The following is a 25,212-nucleotide window of genomic DNA, read 5'->3' as shown; positions in this document are numbered from 1 at the left end:
AGAATGAATTCGGTCGGTAAGGGTAGAATACGCCCCATGGTCGAAGGTCCTGTGCCACTTGAACTCCAATCTATCTTACCTTCCATCCATCTTGGTCCAGCTAGCTCATAAATGTTAGACCAACCAACCCCAGCGACCAAGCACTCCCGCCTCAAAAAGCGGAGACCAAACAACCGCCAAGTTGTCGAAGACACGTCTGAAGAGGGAAGAGGCGGGCGCCCTCTAAGTTGACTACCCTACCCACTAATGGACTATGAGGGGGGGGCAGGCGAACGGGAACCGACCGAGAACCCGAAACGCTTGACTGACCCTTTCATACATACTCGATTCATTAGGGTAAGGGATGAAACCAATAATCAAAGAAGTGCAAAAAATCGCGCAAGCGAAGCCAAGAAACGGACCGCGGCGCAATGACTAGGACTCATGTCGGAGGAGTTTTGAGCGTGAGCTACCACTCATGCAGCGGCAAAGACCCTCAACTCTCGAAGGGGCCACCAACCGCCCTAATCACTGTAGTGTAGGAAACCCTCCCTTTACTCAATGGATAGCGCTTATCCTTTTTCAATCAACCAAATGAGAAATGGAGGAGAAAGAGGTCTTTATTGATTGAATAGGCTTTGCACCTAGGACTAATAAAGATCTAGAAGAATGGGTCTAGGCTTTTGAAAAGATGAAGATGCAAAGGGTAAAGAGAAAAGAAATGTCTTTTTTTGAACAACCAACCTGACATAAGGATTCTAGCTCGCCCAGTTAGAGCAGATGGAGATTCTCGGACGGGGAAAAGAGGTACTCGACAACTATTCTATTAAACAACACCAAGAACAAAGCCATACCATGCCCTCAGGAGAAAGACGTTCTGATTGCCATGAATGCTGCCCTCGAGGACGTGTACAAGAAGGTCCTTGCCGATTCCTATCAACATGGTGCACCTCTCAGTAGAGGGGCGTGAAAACGCCGTGGAGACTTTGACCGAATGAATAGGTATCAATTTATAGACATTTTGATTTAGTAATATAATCTAGGATGAACGCTTTTTTCGTTTGCTATGTGCGTGCTGACTAGATGCTCGCGTGATCGATGGACGGGGGAATTGCATGAATGATGAGACCAGCCTAACCGAAAGTAAAGGCTCTTCCCTCTCTTGATGGCGTTGATTGACTGACACTAGGAACCGATTCGGAGAAACAAGAAGCATGAGATACGCGGCGACAATATTTCCGATAGCGAATCACATGACTCGATGGAGGGTTTAGGGCCTTCCCCTACTGGTGGCTTTTGGCCCTCCCTCGAAGGAACTAGTGCTTCAGACTTCTGCGGATCACTACCAGAACCCTCACCACTCCTATTCATTTCATCAAGCCTAGCCTCCAAATCCTTATATCTTTGGGCAGGTGTGCGTGTGAGTTGAGGAGTTTCGATTTTTTCCACTTTTTTCAATCCCTCTTTCGCATTTTTTAGTGCATATGGGTTCATTTGGTTCCTTCTTTTATCTTCTCTCTGCTCCCCTTCAAAAAAATGAAAGAGAGACTTGGTTGGTAAACCGGCATTATCTTACAACAGTGCTGGATTTCTTTTGATCAATAAAACAAGAAGAGGAGGAAAAATGTTGCGTTATGAAGCGCTATCTTATGGTTGATTCTACTAAACTTAAAAGTATACTTTTAAGTTGTGTTCGGAACATTCTGATGTGATCCCAATAAGGCTTATAGCATTGGGCCAACGCCTAGGCCCATTCCTTTTAATTTCTTTTAATTTCTTTTATTAAATAAATGCCTCTAATTGGGTTTGTTTGTTAAATTGCAGCCTATATTTCCAAGTTGGGCCTGCGTCAAGCTTGCAATACACCTGGACTCCAATTTCTGACTGCACACCTCCACGCATTACAAATTGCTCCAGCGCTGCCCTTGTTCCAGCATCTGATGGGCCGAGAGTCTCGTTTCTTCCAACAGCCCAAATGTCTTCATTCACGCCACGCTCCTGTCGACCACACATGCAGCTTTCAAAATGGATCTGCAGCCCAACATAACCAGAACGTGTACTTTGGGCCAACAATTAAGTCTAGCCCAGCTGCTTATTGGAGGGACGCGAGCCACACATCACGAGCATTCAAGCTAGGTTTCTTTCGCGCATCACCACTTGGTTTTCTTGCAGATCAACAACCCTCACGCATACAAACCCCTTCCTTCCCTTCGAAGCGGCGCTTGTTCTTTGTCACAGACCACCCGGCCTTTATGCGTCTCACACCCTTAGAGTTAGGGTTCGTCTTGACACCTGTCCTCCATTAGGGATTCTGTTTAGCTTATCCCACCCTTAGCTGATAGGGTTTTGTATTCACGCTTTGCTTGTGTTTCCGTTCGGTTGCCTTTAACATCTATAAAAGGCAAGCCATTGTTTGTAATCCTAAGCTTTGATGAATGAGAATTCTGGTAGAGATCACTCCCACCGTTCATCAGCTCACCCAAACCCTAGATTAGGTTTTTACCTCTTAGGGTTTCCGAAACCAGTGAGATTCGAGCCTAAACCCTATCCACGAACCATTCCGTTGCGTTTCCCTTGCTCTCCGCGAGATTCAATCGGTGGAACGCCGATTGGGAGAGCTTTTCCGGCAAACACCGCGACGGAGGAGCCTCATCACATTCAAACAGAATCTACAAAGTCATTCTGTCTGAATGTTCTTTGTGTCCTATTCTGTTATGGGATTCTATTTTGTGGTTTTCTACTGCTAGATGGTCACCTCGATTGCATTTTCAAAGTCAAATTACTACTAATGATAAGTCAATCTTCGGCCATCCATTTTTGCTTTTTTGCTAATAATGATTTAAGCCGCTTTCAGGCATTTTTTTCTTAGCTATTTCTTTATTATGATGATTCCAGACAAGGAATCCTATTTTGTTTGGATTTTTTTCTTTGTTTTGATATTGGAATTCATGTTCGTAAAATACCGCGGCGTTTTTCCATTAAGCCTTGGCTTTGTTGTAATCCTTTTTGCATTGCCAATGATTTGCGAATAAATTATGTTATGGACCTTTCATTTGGTGGTGCTGCTTATCTTTCTCTACCTACTTCAATTCTTTTTCCATCAATTATGCCACGTTGATTGTCAAAAGAATGAGTCTTGTTCTACCAATCAAAAGGAACTCTTCTTTTACTTACTTTTCTTTCTCGTGTTTCTATATTTTCAAAGTGATTTGGATTTGAGGGAAACGGAATTTCACCTAACAATTTTTATGTTAGCGTCCGGTTCCTTGCTCATTTATCTCTGTTTTTTTGTCCACGAGACGATTTTAGAACTTCTAATAACATCTTTTTCCTATCTTTTCCTAAATATTCTAATAGGAGCAATAATAGCGGATATAGAGGTCTTTTTCCGATGTACCATGCTTTATGTGACTATCCAAAGTTTAATTGGAATGATTTTGTATTTAGTTAGTCTCCTTACGAATGAATCACTCACTTGTATTTTTAATAAAGTAAAACTAAAGATTTTTATAAGTAAATTAGTCTATCTTTCCATGACTTTGAATTCTATCAATTTTCATTATTTTTTTGTCTCCCTATGGCTTCAAACTTTTACATTCCAACTAATAGTTTTTAATATCTATTCTTTTTTGAAAACTAAAAACCCTGGGTTACAAACTTTGGAAAGGAAGGAAACCACCTTTCTTTCAAGGTTTGTACTCTATAGTTGTGCCACTTTCATTTTTCTTATGAATCCGCCCACTGCTGTCATCTTAATGATAAGTCCTTTTTTTATCAAAAGATTACTTGCTCTCATTAAAACTGTGGGCAAACTACGAAGCACCCTGGGTGTCTTTTTGTTTTTTTTTTATTTTTGATTTGAGACGTAATATTGATTATGTATAGTACCTTTGTTTTCTATTTTTGCTTAAGCCTTTTTATTGGGATCAGGTCCTCCATGCAAATTTGGAACAAAATTGATTGGGATGGAATATTGAGAAAATAAATGTTCCATCTTTTAGGCTATGTGGGATTTATCCTTGATATCGCTGTCGTTAGGCGATCAAATTACCACTACTTTAGCAACTTCAGTATTGCCAGTTAGTAGTGAACAAAATAGTTAGGGTTAAGATAACCCTGAGTCATCTCACAACGAATACGGAATTGATCTCAAATATTTGATTCTTAAAAATGCAATTAAAACTAGCAATTATAAAAATAGGGGGTTTTGATATGCAAAGAAAATGACACGGAAGATTGTAAACACAGTAATAGTAAATAGGTCAATTCCACTGCTTTTTCTAAATAAGATTCTTCATTGGTTATCTAGAGATTATTGTTAAATTAATTATTGTTGTTGATTTACAAATCAATCAATGTAAAGACTCAATTCATTTGTTGGCATCCTCACTTTTAATCAAAGTACATCTCAATTAAAAGTGAGAATTGTTAGATTGTCCATAGTAAATTCAATCAAAGTACAGTCTTAATTAACTTTACTATGCCTAATCATGTCTATTCCTTTGTTTCTTCACCAAATAGAAAACTTAATTAATCAAAGTAAAGTCTTGACTAATTTTAGTTAAAGTAATTACCTCTAATCAAATTAAAGTCTCAATTATTGGCAAAAACTTATTTAATCAAATGAAAGTTTCTAAACAAAATCAAAGTAAAGTCTCAATTTAATTTAAAAACCTTTTAACTCATATGATTAGCATGCATGTAGATTTAAAATCATTATTTTCTATTCGATTAAGAAGCAAAGGACATAGATAAACAAAAACCACAACAATAATCAAAATAACAAACACATAAATTCATCTAACCTCATAATCCATTTAAGAAATTACAGTGGAATCAACCCTTAAAGCTTAGCCCTCCATGGCTTTGATGGAATACATGATAATATATGATGAAGGAAAGAAAATAAAAGAAAAGAGAGAATGAGAGATGTGATCGATGACGGTGTCTGCCAAAACCAGATAGTTTTCAGCTGTCCAAGTTGTAAATTGTCTCCTCTGCTTCTGCTCCCTTAAGTCTCTTTATATAGGCTTCCACTGGACTTTGGGCTTTATCTGTCAGTTGCTAAAATCTTTCATTTTTATTTAATTAATTAGCAACTTAATTCCTGTTCAATTTCCAATTCTGTCCCTCTTATTTAACCATTTTTTGCAGTTTTGACCAGAGTTTGACCAGAGTTTGACCAGTTGACCAGAGTTTAACCAATTGACCAGTTTGACTGTCCTATCAGATGCTGACACGTGGCAGTGCAGATTCTCTCTCCAGAATTAGGGTTTCTCTCACACTTTGGCTGCGAAGGTGCAATGACGGCGACTGCTGCCGTTTTTCGGCGAGGTCTTCTTTTCCAGCGAGGATAGGTGCGTGAACGGACGGCGTTGCTGGAGATGTTGGTGCTCCAGCGAAGTGCTTCGCAGTGCAGGTTCGTGGTGACGCAAGGTGGAAACGTTCATCTCGTTCGATCTGCGGCGGTGGCTGCGGAAATGGAGCAGGTCTGTTTCTGGCTGCTGTGTGCTCGCGGTGGACGGCGAGATGAAGGAGATGGAGGTTGAAACCTGCACGTTGATGATGAAGAATGGAGATTCGTGGCTGCTGGTGCGAACGGCGCGAGGGAGGCGGTTTCTCTTCTCCTCTGATGGTTGCTGGTGCGGAGGCGATGATTGCAGGTGCGGAGGCGCGCTGCTGCACTGCTGGTTTGTGTGCAGACGTCTCTGCTGGTGGCTGCTGGAACGTTGGTTCGCGTTCATCGGCGTGAACAAAGAGGTGCAGTGCGCTATTGCGGTGCTGGACGTTGCTGTGTCTGGTTCTGTAATGGAGGTTGCAGGTGCGGTAGCCGGTGAGATTGGCGGCGACGACTGTGTGGAGGATGGTCATGGTGGCTGAAATTAGGGTTAGGGTTTCATGAGTGAGATGGAGGAGATGATGACGTTGCAAGATCTGATTGGTTAATTTGGTGAGTGGAGGATTATGACATGTGTTAGTTTATGGTTGGCCTGATTTAAAAGGTGGAGATTGCCACATGGCATAATCTGGTTGAGTGGAGTTTAAGTAGTAGGAGGGGTGCAACTTAGTGAAAACTAGGGGTGCACAACAGGTTTTTTTTTTGGTGGTCCACTTTAGAAGGAGTGTGCAAATAAAAACTAGGGCTGCATTTAGCTTCTGATTTATTCTTTTCCAGAATTTCCTAATTTTGGACTTATTTTGTAACTTTGAATATTTAAATCCACACTATTAATTGACCAAAAATAAATTCCAGCTGCATTAACAAACGTTAGAATATCCAATAATGTTTTATCCAACTAAAATTAATTTTTACGCCATTTTTACCAAACTTAATAAATCCAATAATCACAAATCCTAATTAAATCAATCTTTAAGCACAAAAAATTCAATTAAATCCCCAAATTTAAATATTAAATGAGGGCAAAAATTTGAACTCATCACACACCCACACTTATCCTTTTGCACTCTTGGGCAAAATTGAACAATTTCAAAACTTTATTCTGAGGTCTTTTATTCCATATTTTCAGTGGATTAAAGAAATGAATACAAATGGAAACAGATCAATCTTCTAGAAATCATGTTGTCATGCACAAACAAATGGATAAAATTCTGTTTTTCACACATGAGTTAATCTTTTGAGTTTACAAGATAATCAAATATGAAAGAGAAACACTCAAGTTAAATGTATATTTTCTCACCAAAATTCGCTCAAGTGTTTTGGCTTGTGTTTTCACTCAAAATACCCATGCAAGTAAACACTCTCGATGCTTAGCAAGACTCTAATATTCACAGCTTTAAGAAAACATGCATTCAAAAATCATGAGGACTTTTCAAGGTTATAATGAGGCCAAGGCAAAGGTAGGAATAACTTTAGGATTTGTGTGTTTTTGAAATAGTAAGGAAGAAAGAGTTATGGAGCATAGTTTCATAAACAATCCTTTTTTTTTCTCTTTTATCCTTTGTTGCTCTTTTTTTTTTTTCAGATAACAATCATTTTTCATTTCAACACTCTGTCATCAACAATTATTTTCCTTTTGCCATTTTTACAACTTTGTGGGGGAAATACACACCCCCACACTTTATTCCTCAACCAATCTCAACATAATCCACTAGCTCCTTCTTTCTCCCTAAGGTAAGGACAAACATGGTCTTTTTCTTTTTAAGGTTTAACAATATGCTCAAAACAAGAAAAAGAGGTTTAAGCTCAAGGGGCTACCAATGGATCAATGTCATGATTAGCTTATTTGGCCAAGTAGCTAAAAACAAGAAATGCCTCAGTCATATCAAATCATGCATGTTCACCTAAGATGCAAAACAACAGAATTAAGCTAAAAATTTGAGTACCAACAAGACATGAGCAAATCACACAAGAAAAATAGGAATGACACATGGTAGTTCATCCTTACAATAAAGCTCAAAACTCACAAGGTCAAAAACTCTTTCACAAAAGATTTATTCCAGAAACTCTCAAATCAACTCAATCAGTAAATCACAGAAACAATCCATTCATAGCACATGACTCTTATTTTCCCATAATTATGATCGTTCCAATTAGTAAATCAAATCCCAAAATCCAATGTCAATATGTTTTATTAAAAACAGAAACTTTTTTTAATAAAAACAAACAAATAACAAATAAAAACAAACAAAAAACAAAATTAGAAAAGAAAAAACAAAACAAATAGAAAACAAAATCAGAAGGGGGAAATCTACCCACACCCCGACACTTTATCCATGCATTGTCCTCAATGTATTCAATATGTATAAAATGCAAAGAAAAAGTATGAAGTGTACTTACCTCCTCAAGGTGGAAGGTATGAGGGAGAAGTCAAGTTCATCCCATCCATCGTCTTATTCAGCATATCTTGATTTTCATTGAATATCCGAAGACGATGCCCATTAACTTTAAAGGTTCTTGCTGAGGATTCTTCCTTGATCTCCACTGCTCCATAAGGGAAGACTTCTATAACAATGTATGGTCCTTCCCAAGTAGAGCGCAACTTACCACTCATGTGACCAAGCTTGGATTTGTATAGTAACACCTTCTGGCCTACCTTGAAATCCTTTCTAGCCACAAGCTTTTGGTCATGGAACTTCTTGGTTTTCTCTTTGTAGAACTTTGAATTTTCATAGGCTGCAAGCCTAATCTCCTCTAGTTCTTGCAACTGAAGTTTTCGCTCATTTCCTGCTTCTTCCAAATCCAAGTTGCATGCTTTCACGGCCCAATAGGCCCGATGTTCAATCTCCACAGGTAGATGACAAGCCTTTCCAAAAACCACCCTGAAGGGCGACATACCTATAGGTGCTTTATAGGCTGTCCTGTGTGCCCAAAGTGCATCATCCAATCTTGTGGCCCAATCCTTTCGACTAGGCTTCACTACTTTCTCTAGTATCTTTTTAATCTCCCTGTTAGAGATCTCTGCTTGCCCATTAGTTTGGGGGTGATATGGTGTAGCAATGCGATGTGTCACCCCATACTTCTTCAACATGTTCTCAAGTAGCCTATTACAGAAATGAGTCCCCTGGTCACTGATGATGGCTCGTGGTATCCCAAATCTGCAGAAAATGTTAGACCTGACAAAACTCATAACAACTCGAGAATCATTAGTCCTTGTAGCTATGACTTCCACCCATTTGGAGACATAGTCTACAGCAAGCAAAATATAAGAAAACCCAAAAGAAGGAGGAAAAAGACCCATAAAATCAATACCCCAAATATCAAATACCTCACAATATAGCATGGGTTGTTGAGGCATTTCATCCCTTCTTGTAATGGATTTGGCTGCCCTTTGGCACTGCTCACAATTTTCATATACCCTCTGTGCATCTTTAAAAATAGTAGGCCATTATAATCCACAATCCAACACCTTCCTACCTGTTCTTTGTGTGCCATAATGTCCACCAAAAGGAGACGAATGACAGAACTCAAGCACATGAGGTATCTCGATATCTGGAACACACCTCCTTATGACTTGGTCACTACCAATGCGCCATAAGATTGGATCTTCCCAGATATAGTACTTTGCCTCACTTTTTAGCTTGATTCTTTCATATTTGGAGAAGGAAGGAGGTATAGCAGAAATAACCAAATAATTAACAATGTCAGCAAACTAAGGTTCAGGAAACATACCTTTCACAGTAGTCAATGCTAGGAGGACTTCGTCAGGAAAGTCATCCTTAATAGGAATGTTATCTTCTCCATTTTCAATCCTGCTAAGATGATCGACTACTAAGTTATGTGCTCCACTTCTGTCTAGAATCTCAATGTCAAACTCTTGGAGCAGTAGCATCCATCTGATCAACCTTGGTTTCGAATCTGCTTTCTTCAGAAGGAATTTTAATGCTGCATGATCAGTATAAACAATTACCTTGGAACCAAGTATATACGGTCTGAATTTGTCCAAGGCAAACACAACAACCAATAATTCCTTCTCAGTCGTGGTATAGTTAGCCTGCGCTGTGTCCAACGTTTTGGAAGCATAATATATCACATGTGATAGCTTCCCATCTTTTTGTGCAAGCACCGCTCCTACTGCAAAGTTTGATGCATCACACATCAGCTCGAACGGTAATGTCCAGTCAGGTGGCTGGATGATAGGAGTGGTGGTAAACGCCTTTTTCAATGTATCAAACGCATCTTTGCACCTCTCTCCAAAGTCAAATGCTACATCCTTTTGCAACATGTTGGAGAGAGGGTTGGCTATCTTGCTGAAGTCCTTGATAAACCTCCTGTAAAATCCTGCATATCCAAGAAAAGATTGAACCTTTTTCATAGAAGAGGGGTAAGGCAATTGTGAAATATTATCAATTTTAGCAGGATCTATAGATATACCATTCTTGGAAACAACGTGACCTAAAACTATACCTTGTTCCACCATAAAATGACATTTTTCAAAATTTAAAACAAGGTTAGTTTCTTCACATCTCTCCAAGACTCTGGCAAGATTAGACAAGCCGTGATAAAAAGATGAACCATATACACTAAAATCATCCATATAAACCTCAATATAATGCTCCAACAAATCTGTAAAAATACTCATCATACATCGCTGAAATGTTCCAGGAGCATTGCAAAGGCCAAATGGCATTTTCCTATAAGCATATGTACCGAATGGACAAGTAAAGGTAGTCTTATGTTGATCCTCTGGGGCAATACAAATCTGAAAATACCCAGAGAATCCATCAAGAAAACAGTAATGAGACTTACCTGCCAATCGATCTAACATTTGGTCCATGAATGGTAAAGGAAAGTGGTCTTTCCTGGTGGCCTGGTTTAGTCTTCTATAATCAATACAGACCCTCCAGCTATTCTGAATACGAGTAGGAATCAACTCGTTCTTCTCATTCTTGACCACGGTGATCCCAGATTTCTTGGGGATCACATGTACAGGACTCACCCAAGTGCTGTCAGAAATAGGATATATGATACCTGCTTGTAGCAACTTGGTGACTTCTTTCTTCACAACCTCCATCAGCTGAGGATTTAGTCTCCTCTGAGGTTGCCTTACTAGCTTAGCATCCTCCTCCAAGAGTATTCTGTGCATGCAGAAAGAAGGACTAATACCAGGAATATCTGCCAAAGTCCAGCCTATTGCTCGCTTGTGATCTTTGATAACCTGCAATAACTTTTGTTCCTGCTCGTCAGTAAGCAAGGCAGATATAATAACAGGGAGTTTCCCATCCCTCTCAAGATAAACATATTTCAAATGAGATGGTAAAGGTTTCAACTCCAAAGTGGGTGGCTGTTCCACAAATGGCAACATTTTACTGCCTAAGGTAATTTCAGCCACCTCAGCATCACACTCGGACGCCACAGAGGTATCAAATAGTGACACCGCGTCCTCAACATCACCTGTTTTACAATTTTCTCTTTCGTCTAAAATTGAGCCCAAAATATTCGAAAAAGAAAAATCCAAAGAAGAAAAAAAACCAGATAAAACGTCCAAAAGTCCAAAAGCATAATTGTTCACTACATTACTCAATAAATCAATACAAAACAAAGAATGGTCCTCAATTGGGTGCTTCATGGCTTCTAGCACATTGAACTGCACCTTCTCATCTCCTATCTCCATAGTCAAGGATCCTGCATGCACGTCTATCTTGGTACGTGCTGTCATCATGAATGGTCTTCCCAAGATAATTGTGGTTGAACTCATTCCTTCATCATCCTTCATGTCCAAGATGTAGAAATCTACAAGAAAAATGAACTTGTCCACACGGACAAGCACATCTTCTAGCACACCTGCAGGGTTAACAGTGCTACAGTTTGCCAATTGAATGACCACACCAGTAGACTTAAGAGGTCCAAGATGAAGTGAAGTAAAAACAGATAAAGGCATTACATTAATGGAAGCTCCTAAATCTAACATAGCATTGTCAAACTTAGTACTTCCTATAATGCAGGGAACAGAAAACATACTTGGATCCTTACACTTTTGCAGCATTCTGACTGTAGGCTTCTTAATTAAGCTAGAGACATTTCTTCCCATGTTCACTACCTCTTTGTCCACAATACGCCTTTTATGTGTACATAATTCTTTGAGAAACTTGGCGTATTTAGGAATTTGTCTTACAGCATCCAACAAAGGGATGTTTATCTCCACTTTCTTGAAAGTATTCAAGATTTCTTTGTCTAACTCCTCCATCTTTTTGGTTTTTGCTTTCAAACGGTTTGGGTAGGGAGGAGGAGGAGAATAAGGAGAAGAATTTTCAAGGAAGTATTAGGGGATACCAACCTGGAGTTATCACTAGGTGCAGGCATTTCAGATGTTGCTTGTGTTGCTTCATCTGATCTTCCACTTTCATTATCAGGTACAACTTCATTGTTCTTATCTTCATCTTCTTGGGCATCCCCAAGGCCTTGTATTTGTTTACCCGATCTTAAAGTAATAGCACTTATATTTCGCGGGTTAATTACAGTTTGTGTAGGCGAATTGCTCGAGCCTTGTTGAGACTTCATCTAATTTAACTCATTTGCCATTTGTCCAATCTGGTTCTGCAAGTTTTGATTGGTTGCTTCCATCGTCTATTTCAACTCATTGATTTGTCCCTTCATCATGTCAGCCATCATTTTCATCATTGCTTCCATGTTTGAATCACCAGAGGTTACAGCTGGTTGTGGTTGTTGCCTTTGTTGAGGTGGAACATAGACTTGTTGGTGTTGAGGCTGTTGATTTCCCCATTTCTGGCTGGGATATTCCTTCCAATCTGGGTTGTACTTGTTGGAGGACAAATCATGGTTGTATTGCTGCCAAGGTGGTCTATTATTGCCATAGATGTTTGCAGCATATGCCTGAGGTTGTTCATTGTCTAATGTCCCTGTCTCTTTTAACATAGAACAAGCCTCTGTAGGATGATTAGTAGAAGCACAAATTCCACATAAAGTAGAAGGGATAGGCTTTTTCTGTAAGTTTGTCAAGGTCCTTACCATTGCCGCTAAGTCATCCAACTTCCCTTCTATTTTCTTGTCATCTGCAACATATGAAGCTTCTACTCCATGGGTTCCCTTCAATAGAGTTATAGAATTACTCCTTGTGGAAAATTGTTGATGGTTCGACGCCATAGTTTCAATCAATTGTCTTGCATTTGTTGGCGTTTTGTCCACCAATGACCCTCCACTTGCAACATCTATCATTTGTCTATCCATGATACTCAATCCCTCATAAAAGTATTGAATGAGGAGATGCTCGTTTATTTGGTGATGAGGACAGGAAGCACATAACTTTTTGAATCTTTCCCAATACTCGTGAAGACTTTCTCTTTCTTGTTTCTCTTTCTTCTTTGCGAATAGCAGCAACTCTAGATGCTGGAAAAAACTTTTCCAGAAATAATCTTTTCAGAGTCTCCCAAGTATTGATGGATCCTGGCGGAAGGTAGTATAACCAATTCTTAGCGGCATCTTGCAATGAGAATGGAAAAGCCTTAAGCTTGATATGTTCCTCTGTCACTGTTGTAGGTCTCATGGATGAACAAACAACATGAAATTCCTTCAAATGATGGTACGGGTCTTCTCCTGCTAATCCATGGAATTTGGGTAAAAGATGGATTAACCCAGACTTAAGCTCACATTCTCCATCTGGATATTGGATGCACATGTTTTGTGTAATTGCTGCATCCGGTGAAGCCAATTCTCTTATTGTTCTTTCTTTCATTCTATCTTCTTGAATTTCTGGTTCAGGTGATGGATCAGAAGATATGTTAATCACCGGAGGTGATTCTAGCGGTACACTTTTAGTGGTAGGTTCAGATGATGACGGTGCTCCTTCAGTAGAACACCTGAGTTCAAGTCTCCTGCGTGATTTACACAAGTTCCTTTCAAGTTCTGAATCAAGTTGATAGAATTGACCCGGATTGGCCCGAGTCATGCACTATGCAGTCCACCTGAAAGTGTTTCCCTGTGTGTTTTTTTTCCTTCCTATTCTTGTTTTGGAGAAAGATTTCAAGAAAGAAATGAGTTAAGATGTCGTTGGGTCTACTCCCAGGAAAGACAGGTGCGTCACAGTGGACAACTTAAATACCAAGTCTTTCCTAGACAGAGTTTTCCAAACTAGTCTAAAAAATTTTCTTAAAAGAAATTCTTAATCAAAACAAAAATAGAACTTTTCTTGGAATATATTAAAAGAAAACTAAAGACTGCAAAATAACAAACTATATTAAACGTATATGCGTAAAATAAATAAATAATTAAAAAAAAATAAAAAAAAAATTAAATAAATAAAAACAAAATCGAAATAAAAGAAATACTAACCGTATTCCCCGGCAACGACGCCAAATTTGATATCGCTGTCGTTAGGCGATCAAATTACCACTACTTTAGCAACTTCAGTATTGCCAGTTAGTAGTGAACAAAATAGTTAGGGTTAAGATAACCCTGAGTCATCTCACAACGAATACGGAATTGATCTCAAATATTTGATTCTTAAAAATGCAATTAAAACTAGCAATTATAAAAATAGGGGGTTTTGATATGCAAAGAAAATGGCACAGAAGATTGTAAACACAATAATAGTAAATAGGTCAATTCCATTGCTTTTTTTAAATAAGATTCTTCATTGGTTATCTAGAGATTATTGTTAAATTAATTATTGTTGTTGATTTACAAATCAATCAATGTAAAGACTCAATTCATTTGTTGGCATCCTCACTTTTAATCAAAGTACATCTCAATTAAAAGTGAGAATTGTTAGATTGTCCATAGTAAATTCAATCAAAGTACAGTCTTAATTAACTTTACTATGCCTAATCATGTCTATTCCTTTGTTTCTTCACCAAATAGAAAACTTAATTAATCAAAGTAAAGTCTTGACTAATTTTAGTTAAAGTAATTATCTCTAATCAAATTAAAGTCTCAATTATTGGCAAAAACTTATTTAATCAAATGAAAGTTTCTAAACAAAATCAAAGTAAAGTCTCAATTTAATTTAAAAACCTTTTAACTCATATGATTAGCATGCATGTAGATTTAAAATCATTATTTTCTATTCGATAAGAAGCAAAGGACATGGCTTTGATGGAATACATGATAATATATGATGAAGGAAAGAAAATAAAAGAAAAGAGAGAATGAGAGATGTGATGGATGACGATGTCTGCCAAAACCAGAGAGTTTTCAGCTGTCAAAGTTGTAAATTGTCTCCTCCGCTTCTGCTCCCTTAAGTCTCTTTATATAGGCTTCCACTGGACTTTAGGCTTTATCTATCAGTTGCTAAAATCTTTTATTTTTATTTAATTAATTAGCAACTTAATTCCTGTTCAATTTCCAATTTTGTCCCTCTTATTTAACCATTTTTTGCAGTTTTGACCAGAGTTTGACCAGAGTTTGACCAGTTGACCAGAGTTTGACCAGTTGACCAGTTTGACTGTCCTACCAGATGCTGACACGTGGCAGTGCAGATTCTCTCTCCAGAATTAGGGTTTCTCTCACACTTTGGCTGCGAAGGTGCAATGACGGCGGCTGCTGCCGTTTTTCGGCGAGGTCTTCTTTTCCAGCGAGGATAGGTGCGTGAACGGACGGCGTTGCTGGAGATGTTGGTGCTCCAGCGAAGTGCTTCGCAGTGCAGGTTCGTGGTGACGCAAGGTGGAAACGTTCATCTCGTTCGATCTGCGGCGGTGGCTGCGGAAATGGAGCAGGTCTGTTTCTGGCTGCTGTGTGCTCGCGGTGGACGGCGAGATGAAGGAGATGGAGGTTGAAACATGCACGTTGATGATGAAGAATGGAGATTCGTGGCTGCTGGTGCGAACGGCGCGAGGGAGGCGGTTTCTCTTCTCCTCTGATGGTTGCTGGTGCGGAGGCGATGATTGCAGGTGCGGAGGCGCGCTGCTGCACTACTGGTTTGTGTGCAGACGTCTCTGCTGGTGGCTGCTGGAACGTTGGTTCGCGTTCATCGGCGTGAACAAAGAGGTGCAGTGCGCTATTGCGGTGCTGGACGTTGCTGTGTCTGGTTCTGTAATGGAGGTTGCAGGTGTGGTGGCCGGCGAGATTGGCGGCGACGTTTGTGTTGAGGATGGTCATGGTGGCTGAAATTAGGGTCAGGGTTTCATGAGTGAGATGGAGGAGATGATGACGTGGCAAGATCTGATTGGTTAATTTGGTGAGTGGAGGATTATGACACGTGTCAGTTTATGGTTGGCCTGATTTAAAAGGTGGAGATTGCCACATGGCATAATCTGGTTGAGTGGAGTTTAAGTAGTAGGAGGGGTGCAACTTAGTGAAAACTGGGGGTGCACAACAGGTTTTTTTTTTTGTGGTCCACTTTAGAAGGAGTGTGCAAATAAAAACTGGGGCTGCATTTAGCTCCTGATTTATTCTTTTCCAAAATTTCCTAATTTTGAACTTATTTTGTAACTTTGAATATTTAAATCCACACTATTAATTGACCAAAAATAAATTCCAGCTGCATTAATAAACGTTAGAATATCCAATAATGTTTTATGCAACTAAAATTAATTTTTACGCCATTTTTACCAAACTTACTCAATAAATCCAATAACCACAAATCCTAATTAAATCAATCTTTAAGCACAGAAAATTCAATTAAATCCCCAAATTTAAATATTAAATGAGGGCAAAAATTTGAACTCATCACACACCCACACTTATCCTTTTGCACTCCTGGGCAAAATTGAACAATTTCAAAACTTTATTCTGAGGTCTTTTATTCCATATTTTCAGTGGATTAAAGAAATGAATACAAATGGAAACAAATCAATCTTCTAGAAATCATGTTGTCATGCACAAACAAATGGATAAAATTCTGTTTTTCACACATGAGTTAATCTTTTGAGTTTACAAGATAATCAAATATGAAAGAGAAACACTCAAGTTAAATGTATATTTTCTCACCAAAATTCGCTCAAGTGTTTTGGCTTGTGTTTTCACTCAAAATACTCATGCAAGTAAACACTCTCAATGCTTTGCAAGACTCTAATATTCACAGCTTTCAGAAAACATGCATTCAAAAATCATGAAGACTTTTCAAGGTTATAATGAGGCCAAGGCAAAGGTAGGAAAAACTTTAGGATTTGTGTGTTTTTGAAATAGTAAGGAAGAAAGAGTTATGGAGCATAGTTTCAGAAACAATCCTTTTTTTTTTCTTTGTTTTTTTTTTTCTCTTTTATCCTTTGTTGCTCTTTTTTTTAGACAACAATCATTTTTCATTTCAACACTCTGTCATCAACAATTATTTTCCTTTTGCCATTTTTACAACTTTGTGGGGGAAATACACACCCCCAACTTTTTTCCTCAACCAATCTCAACATAATCCACTAGCTCCTTCTTTCTCCCTAAGGTAAGGACAAACATGGTCTTTTTCTTTTTAAGGTTTAACAATATGCTCAAAACAAGAAAAAGAGGTTTAAGCTCAAGGGGCTACCAATGGATCAATGTCATGGTTAGCTTATTTGGCCAAGTAGCTAAAAACAAGAAATGCCTCAGTCATATCAAATTATGCATGTTCACCTAAGATGCAAAACAACAGAATCCATGCATTGTCCTCGATGTATTCAATATGTATAAAATGCAAAGAAAAAGTATGAAGTGTACTTACCTCCTCAAGGTGGAAGGTATGAGGGAGAAGTCAAGTTCATCCCATCCATCGTCTTATTCAGCATATCTTGATTTTCATTGAATATCCGAAGACGATGCCCATTAACTTTAAAAGTTCTTGCTGAGGATTCTTCCTTGATCTCCACTGCTCCATAAGGGAAGACTTCTGTAACAATGTATGGTCCTTCCCAAGTACTCATGGTCCATGGGAACCAATCCTCGGTCCTGCACCCATCGACTCGCCTCAATCTTTAACTTACTCTAATCAAGAGTGGCTTAGTGCATTCTTCTTTGAGGAGGGCACAACGGTTGAACAAGAGCCGGGGGCTCCGGAGGCGATGCCGCAGGCGCTAGCAACCAAAATTCCAATTATTAAAACTTCAATCATACAAAGGATGCGGGAGCTTTACCCCCAAGGGATCCACTAAATCCCCTTATAAAAGCTTCACTATTCCCCGGTGGGAAGGGGAAAACTAAGAAAAGGCCCATGACCCTAGAGGAATTACTCCATATAGAGCAGCATTTACTTCGCAACGGTAAAAAGTCCCATTGGGCTAAGGAATTACACCGAAGGATTCACAGCTGGGATTGGGAATATCCACGCAGCTTACCCTCCTTTCGCAACAAGGTAGCCGTAGGGAAACCCACGGCTGGATTGAATCCTTTGCGAACTACGAATGACTTGATCCAAGCTAGGAAGGTACGTAGGCAAGCTCGATCGAATAGAGCCCCAAGTCAGCTTCAATGCTTTTCTTACATAGGAAATGAGTATTAAAAGGAAAGCTGAAAAGAAGCAAGGAAAGTAAGAAAGTTAAAAGCGTGTTGTCTTAAAAAAGCCTAATTCGTATTCCATATTTATCTTCTATTAGTTGTCTTAAACTATGTGGTGTCCTTTATTGTACTATTCTATGTCAGTTCCTTGATTTTATTTCTTGAAATATAGTAAAAATAAAACGTAGTAAAAGAGTATGCTTTTTTTTTCGCATAATCAAATATTCCATTTCTGTCTTGCTTTGCTTACTAGTTATCTAATTGAAAGAGCTAAGCGCATATATCCTTGTGTTTTTCTTTGCTTCATCTGTCTCTATCCCTGTGGATTTCCTTTTCTCTTAATTTGAATTGGATTTTTTTTTCTTTTTATAAGAAATTCAAATGGATGGGCATCTACTCGCTGACATTTCTAGAATGTCCGATAGGCATGTTTTACGCCGAAAGCTATATTAAATTTTAGAATGCACATGCTCTATTACTCGTTAGTCGTCGGTTGCTCAACCGCTTATCCTTTAATATGAGTTGCATCTCGAATGCAAATAACAAGACAAGATCGATTCAATGAGGAGTAGAAAGAAAGTTGTTCTTACGGGACCAAAGGTTGTAACTCACAGATCACTTAAGGATTTCGGATGGTTGGTATCGGCTGTTCTTCGGTTGCTTTCCGGGGGCGGAGTAGGGGACCTGCAAAAGACACTCTGATGCCTAAGTCAGCACCGGTGATGTCAGAGTATCAGAATAATTTAATGCGTAATCAATGCATGGAACAGTGTGCTATTTATACTATTTTACCTGTGGGTCCTACCTGGAATGGGCTTTCTGGCCCAATCATCCCCTTTTGGGCTATTCTTGGATCCAGTGTTTTAGGGAGGAAATTACGAAAGGATCCTTCAGGGGTTTACGGTATTCGGTACTCGGTCATGAGGATCTTTGGGGTTTCAGGTTGACTGGAGTGGTTGTGTCGCAGATCTGGGCTATTTGGTGGAAAGATATATGTAATGTGGGGTATGCGGTCCGTAACGCGGGGTGGGCGGCCACCAGGGTGGTCGCCGAGGGCCGCGTATCTTGTGAGGTTTCCTTCTGTGAATATGCGGTCCCCAGTTCTGTTGAGGGTCGTGCTCTAGGGAGGGCGTTTGGTGTAGCGTATGTGGTTGGTGTGACCTGGGTTGAGTAAACGGCCGCAAGACTTTGAGTAAGCGGCCACGAGGCTTTGCTGGGGGCCGTATACTAGGGGTTGGGACCTTCCATGGCGTAATGTGATGTGGGCGGTCATCAGCCTTGTTGGGTGTTTCCTGAGCCGGGGGGGGGGCTTTGGTATGCGGTTACCGATGTGTTTAGTGCCGCGTACCTAGGCTGGGACATCAGTGCTGACTTAGGCATCAGAGTGTCTTTTGCAGGTCCCCTGCTCCGCCCCCAGAAAGCGACAGAAGAACAGCCGATACCAGCCATCCGAAACCCTCAAGTGATATGTGAGTTACAACCTTTGGTCTCGTAAGAACATCTGGCGCCCACCGTGGGGTCGAAGAGTACTTCACAGGTCTGAAGCAACCGCCCAAAAGGACAATATGGTCTCCACGAGGAGCAGAACAGCAGACGTCCCCCCCGTGGTCCCAACTGCTGAAGTTGGGGACCCCGGACCAGCCTCAGAGATCTCTCGCATTCTGGAGGCCCAAGCCAGGATGCAGCAAGAGTTCGCAGAGCACAAGAAAAGAAACGCAGATGAAATGGAAGCATTGAGAGAGGAAAATTCTCGCCTTAGGCGGAAGATAGAAGCAGACCAAGCAGTTGAGGAGCCCTACCAACCTCGGTCAAGGGTGGATGTTCCCCCAAACTCAAGGGTCACTACCCCTCCCCACTCAAGAGTTGACATCCATCCAACTGAAGACGAAAGCAAATACAGGCCCACCGGGCCAACAACAAGTGGTAACTACAGTTCCTTCGCCTCGAAGAGGAATCACCGCCACCCCTTCATAGACGGGATCACAGAAACTCCCCTACCCCATAAGTGGAAAGCGCCCACTGTGACGTATGACGGCACAACAGACCCAGACGAATTCGTATCTATTTACACCAACCAGGTGGGGTTATATTCCACGGACGACGCCGTCCTATGTAAGTCGTTTTCCTCCCTACACCATTGACTCCTTCACCACGCTTACCACCACCTTCACCACCTAGTTCGACACGAGTCGTCGCCACGACCTCACTACAATTGCCCTCCTCAATCTCAGGCAGGAGGAGGGAGAACCTCTCCGAGTTTTTATCGACAGATTTGGCGCCATAGCCATGAAAATCAAGGACCTCACCCCCAATCTCATATTGATGTACATGATGACCTCCCTCCGGCCAGGACCCTTTGCTGATGAGTTAGCAATGCATCCCCCCATAAGCATGCAGGAGCTTAAGAAAAGAGCGGCCATGTTTATCAGAGTCGAGGACATGAGGCGATACCAAAGTAACGCTCAGACCCCCTCAGCACAAACCAACATCAGGAGGCCTAATAAAGAGCCCCCCCCCCCCCCCCCCCCCCCGCGTGAACAGAACCGTCCGATGGAGCGAAGGCCCGCTAAGTTCTCTAACTACGCTCCCTTGAACGCACCCAGATCTCGTATACTAGACGAAGTCCTGCAGGAAGAACTCATCCCCCCGCTTAGGAAGTACTAAAACCCGCCTAATGCGGACCTGAGCAAGTACTGCCATTACCATCGCAACAACGACCATACGACTGATGAATGCGATACACTATGGGACAAGATAGAAGAACTCGTGCGGGATGGACATCTCAAACATTACATAAGAGAAACCGGGGAAGGCCCACCCAGACCTCGTTATGAGAGAAATGACAATAGGCGAGTCGAGCGACGAACGGACCGGCGAACTGAGCGTAGAGAGCTAAGAAGAAGAGAACCCGCAAGAACCCAACATACAGAACAAAGAGCGCCAGCCCAACCACAACCCAGACGAACCGACAATAGACCACCCCTACGCGGAACAATCAACACCATATCTGGAGGATTTGCCGGAGGAGGGAGGTCATCCTCCTCCAGGAAAAGGCACCTAAGAACAGTCCAATCAGTACATGCTGTGTCCGGCAGAACGATAAGAAGAATGCCACCCATCACCTTCTCAGACTCAGACTTTCAAGGCACCGACCCCAACCAAGACGACCCCATGGTCACAACCATAGAAGTAGAAAACTTCGCAGTCAAGAAAGTGCTCATCGACCAAGGAAGCTCCGTGGATATCTTATATTGGAAAACTTTCAACAAACTGCAGATACCCCTAGCTGACCTCACTCCCCATAATGAACCGATATACGGGTTCTCAGGCGAAAGGGTCCCAACCAAAGGGTATATCGACCTCCACACAACCTTTGGAGAAGACAGGCAAACGAAAACCATACCCATCCGCTACCTAGTTGTGGAGGCACACACATCCTACAACATACTTCTGGGAAAACCATCCATCAATGCCTTGGGAGCCATCGTATCCACCCCACACCTCGCCATGAAATTCCCATCCTCGCAGGGCGACATAATCACGGTACACAACGACCAGCGCGCCGCCAGGGAATGCTATATAGCAAGCCTAAAACTTCCCCACCCACCCTTGACAACCCACAATATCGAGTAATCCCCGGCCAAAGCAGCCCTGGCAGGCGACGACCTCGACCCCAGAATAAACTCCGAAGCCAGGGTCGAGCCCGTTGGGGACATAAGACACTTCCCCCTCGAACAGCAAAATCGATTCCTCCAAATTGGCACCACCTTCCCTAAAGGAGAAGAGCACCACATTGAACTCATCCTTAAACAGAACGCCGATCTTTTCGCTTGGTCCGCCGCAGATCTCCCTGGTGTACACCCCAAGATAGCCTCCCACAAGTTGCCCGTCTTCCCCCACGCCAAACCTGTTTCACAGAAGAAGAGGAAACTCAGAGAAAGCAGAAGACAAGCAGCAATCGAAGAAGCCAATAAACTCAAGCAGGCAGGATTCGTCGGTGAAGCCCAGTACACAACTTGGCTAGCAAACGTAGTGCTAGTAAAGAAACCCAGTGGCAAGTGGCGCATGTGCGTCGACTACACGGACCTAAACAAAGCATGCCCGAGAGATGCCTACCCACTTCCTAGCATCGACACACTAGTCGATGGGGCTGCGGGACACGCGGTACTTAGTTTCCTTGATGCCTATTCCGGCTATAATCAGATACCCATGGCCGATGAGGACAAGCTTAAAACCGCTTTCATCACAGAGGCGGCCAACCTTTTCTATAAGGTCATGCCCTTTGGCCTCAAGAACGCCGGCGCGACGTACCATCGCCTCATGGATAGAGTCTTTCACCCACTCCTCGGCAGAACAGTGAAGGTTTACGTAGATGATATTATCGTAAAATCCCCCAACCCCAAGCAGCACTTAGCAGATTTGGCCGAAGTCTTCAAGGCCCTACGAACGTATAACATCAGACTCAACCCCGAGAAATGTACCTTCGGGGTCGACGGTGGCAAGTTCCTCGACTTCATGCTCACGCAACACGGAATCGAAGCAAACCCCAAAAAATGCCAAGCAATAATCGACATGAGAAGTCCCACAAACGTCAAGGAAGTGCAATGCTTAGTGGGCAGGTGAACCGCCATCTCACGTTTTCTCCCCAAGTTGGCCGACAAAACCAAACCAATGATCAAGTTACTAAGGAAATCAGCCAAGTTCGTTTGGTACGAGACCTGCGAACAAAACTTCAACACTTTGAAACAGCTGCTAACCACCCCCCCAATTCTCACCAAACCAGACCTCAACCTTCCCCTCGTCATGTACATAGTGGCATCTGCAAGCGCACTCAGCTCCGCCCTCGTCCAAGAGAAAGACAACACCCAACAACCCATATATTTCACCAGCCGAATCCTCCAAGACACGGAAACGTGATACCAGATGATTGAAAAAGTAGCCTTTGCGCTGATAACCGCAACACGACGATTACGCCCATACTTTCAGTCCCACACAATCATCGTCAGAACGGACCACCCTGTACAAAAAATCCTTCAAAAACCAGATTTGGCAGGATGGCTATCTTCTTGGGCCATCAAATTGTCCGAATTCAACATCCGGTACGAGCCACACGGACCCATCAAAGCACAATGCTTAGCAGACTTCACCAATGACCTTCAGAACCACCCATCCACCCAAGACACTTGGTGGACGATGCATGTAGATGGCTCCTCAAACCCCCAAGGTGCCGGCGCAGGAATAGTACTGGAAGGCCCCGGCGACATCCTCGTCGAGCAATCCCTCCGCTTCAATTTCAAAACTTCCAACAATCAAGCAGAATACGAAGCCATAATAGCCGGCCTCAATCTAGCACGCGACGTCGGTGCCAAGAAGCTACTTTGCAAAACAGACTCCAAGCTCACAATGGGGCACCTCAACGACGACTAACAAGTCAAGGACACCTTGCTCTCGTAATACTACCACACGGTAACCGCCTTAATCGAACACTTCGAGGCTTTCAAGATCGAACATGTCCCTAGAAGTAACAACACCAGAGCCGATATCCTCTCCAAGCTCGCTAGCACTAAGAAGAAGGGGCGATACAAGTCACTTTTGCAGCACACCCTGAGCATACCCTCCATCGAACAAACTAATCAATGCCTCAACATTACCACAGCCGGCACCTGGATGGAACCTTTTGTCAAGTACCTAGAAGAAGGAACCACCCCGGCAAATGAAGACAAAGGTTGGGCCCGGAAAGCGGTGCACTATACTTTAGTCGAGGGTGAACTATTCAAAAGAGGCTTCAGCAGACCCTTGCTCAAGTGCGTCACACGCGAGCAAGCCGAATGTGTCATGCAAGAAATACACCAAGGAACTTGTGGCTATCACTCGGGCCCCAAGACCATGGCCGCCAGGATATTGCGAGCCGGCTACTACTGGCCGACAATGGAGGGAGATTGCACCACGTATGTTAGAAAGTGCATTCAATGTCAAAAGCACGGTCCCGTAACGCATGTACCCCAGGAAGAACTCCACCACGTGTCCTCACCGTGGCCATTCTCCAAATGGGGAATGGACATAGTCGGCCCTTTCGCACCAGGTAAAGGCCAAGTGAAATTCCTACTTGTCGCAGTCGATTACTTTTCCAAGTGGATCGAGGCAGAACCCCTTGCCACCATAACTGCCAACCAAGTGCAGCGTTTCGTCTGGAAGAACATCACATGTCGTTACGGTATACCTCACACCATCATAACTGACAACGACCGCCAGTTCATAGACAAGGGCCTTAGCGAATTCTACCGCAACTTGAAAATCACACACATCACCAGTTCCGTCGAGCACCCCCAAACAAACGGTCAAGCAGAAGCTGCAAACAAAGTCCTCCTCGGCCAACTCAAGAAGCGGCTTGACGGGGCAAAGGGGAAATGGCCAGACGAGCTCCTCGAAGTACTCTGGGCATATAGATGCACGCCCCAATCCTCCACCCACGAGGCACCATACACCCTTGTCTACGGCACCGATGCTGTGATTCCCGTAGAAATCGGACAACCATCCTTACGCCAGTAACACCACAACACACAATCCAATGACGACTGTATGAATACCCATCTCGACCTTCTGTACGAAGCACGAGAAAAGGCACGCATCCAAGACCTTGCGACCAAATTAAGAGCCGCTAGAAGATACAACTCCAAACTCAAGCTGCGCTCTCTCCACAAGGGCGACTTAGTCTGGAGGATGACTAGTAAAGCATGGAAACACGAAGGCAAATTCTCACCAAATTGGGAGGGCTCATTCCGTATACTAAAGGACGTCGGCAAAGGAGCATATCGTCTGGAGAAACTTTCTGGGGAACCACTACCCAGCACTTGGAACATTTCACATTTAAAGTTTTATTTTAGCTGAACAGTACTTGTAATCAGATGTACTCTTTCCTCCCCTGGCATTTTTCCCTAAGTAGGGTTTTGGCCAGGAAGGTTTTAACGTGGCATCCACCCACCAATATATTACAAGGAATCCATTACTCAAGATTTGTCCTATCGCAACTCCCAGCCACTACTTTAAGTGCCGCTGGTCGATATTAAAGCTAACACTCCCAGCCACTACTCTAAGTGCCGCTGGTCGATATTACGAACTAACACTCCCAGCCACTGCTCTAAGTGCCGCTGGTCGATATTAAGAACTCACACTCCCAGCCACTGCTCTAAGTGCCGCTGGTCGATATTAAGAACTAACATTCCTAGCCACTATTCTAAGTGCCGCTGGTCAAAACTCAAACTAACACCCCCAGCCACTACTCTAAGTGTCGCTGGTCGATATTAAGAACTAACATTCCCGGTCACTAACCCAAGTGTCGCTGGTCGAAATCTATTCAAATTCCTAGCCACTACCCTAAGTGCCGCTAGTCGAAAGCTAAAACGAGTATCCTCAACCAC

The 25,212-nt window shown here is 42.2% G+C and overlaps 1 protein-coding gene across 1 annotated transcript; it reads left to right on the top strand.

Annotated features, from left to right (window-relative positions):
- Window positions 1-22,717: 22,717 nt before the first annotated feature.
- Window positions 22,718-23,221, top strand: LOC146886928 (uncharacterized). Its single transcript, XM_085671942.1, has one exon. It carries the CDS (start codon window positions 22,718-22,720, stop codon window positions 23,219-23,221), a length of 504 nt encoding a protein of 167 aa, XP_085528068.1.
- The last annotated feature ends 1,991 nt before the right edge of the window (window positions 23,222-25,212 follow it).

The sequence above is a fragment of the Vigna unguiculata genome, chromosome 4 (genome assembly GCF_037176805.1).
Source record: "Vigna unguiculata cultivar grain cowpea cultivar isolate G323 ecotype 2 chromosome 4, ASM3717680v1, whole genome shotgun sequence".
In the NCBI taxonomy this organism is placed as follows: Eukaryota; Viridiplantae; Streptophyta; class Magnoliopsida; order Fabales; family Fabaceae; genus Vigna; species Vigna unguiculata.
Note: the sequence above shows the minus strand (reverse complement) of the source record. Positions and strands in the feature narration are given on the sequence as shown.

What these genes read in the sequence shown, in the direction of transcription:
- LOC146886928 (XM_085671942.1), top strand. Translation starts at nt 22,718, where the DNA reads ATGATTGAAAAAGTAGCCTTTGCGCTGATAACCGCAACACGACGATTA.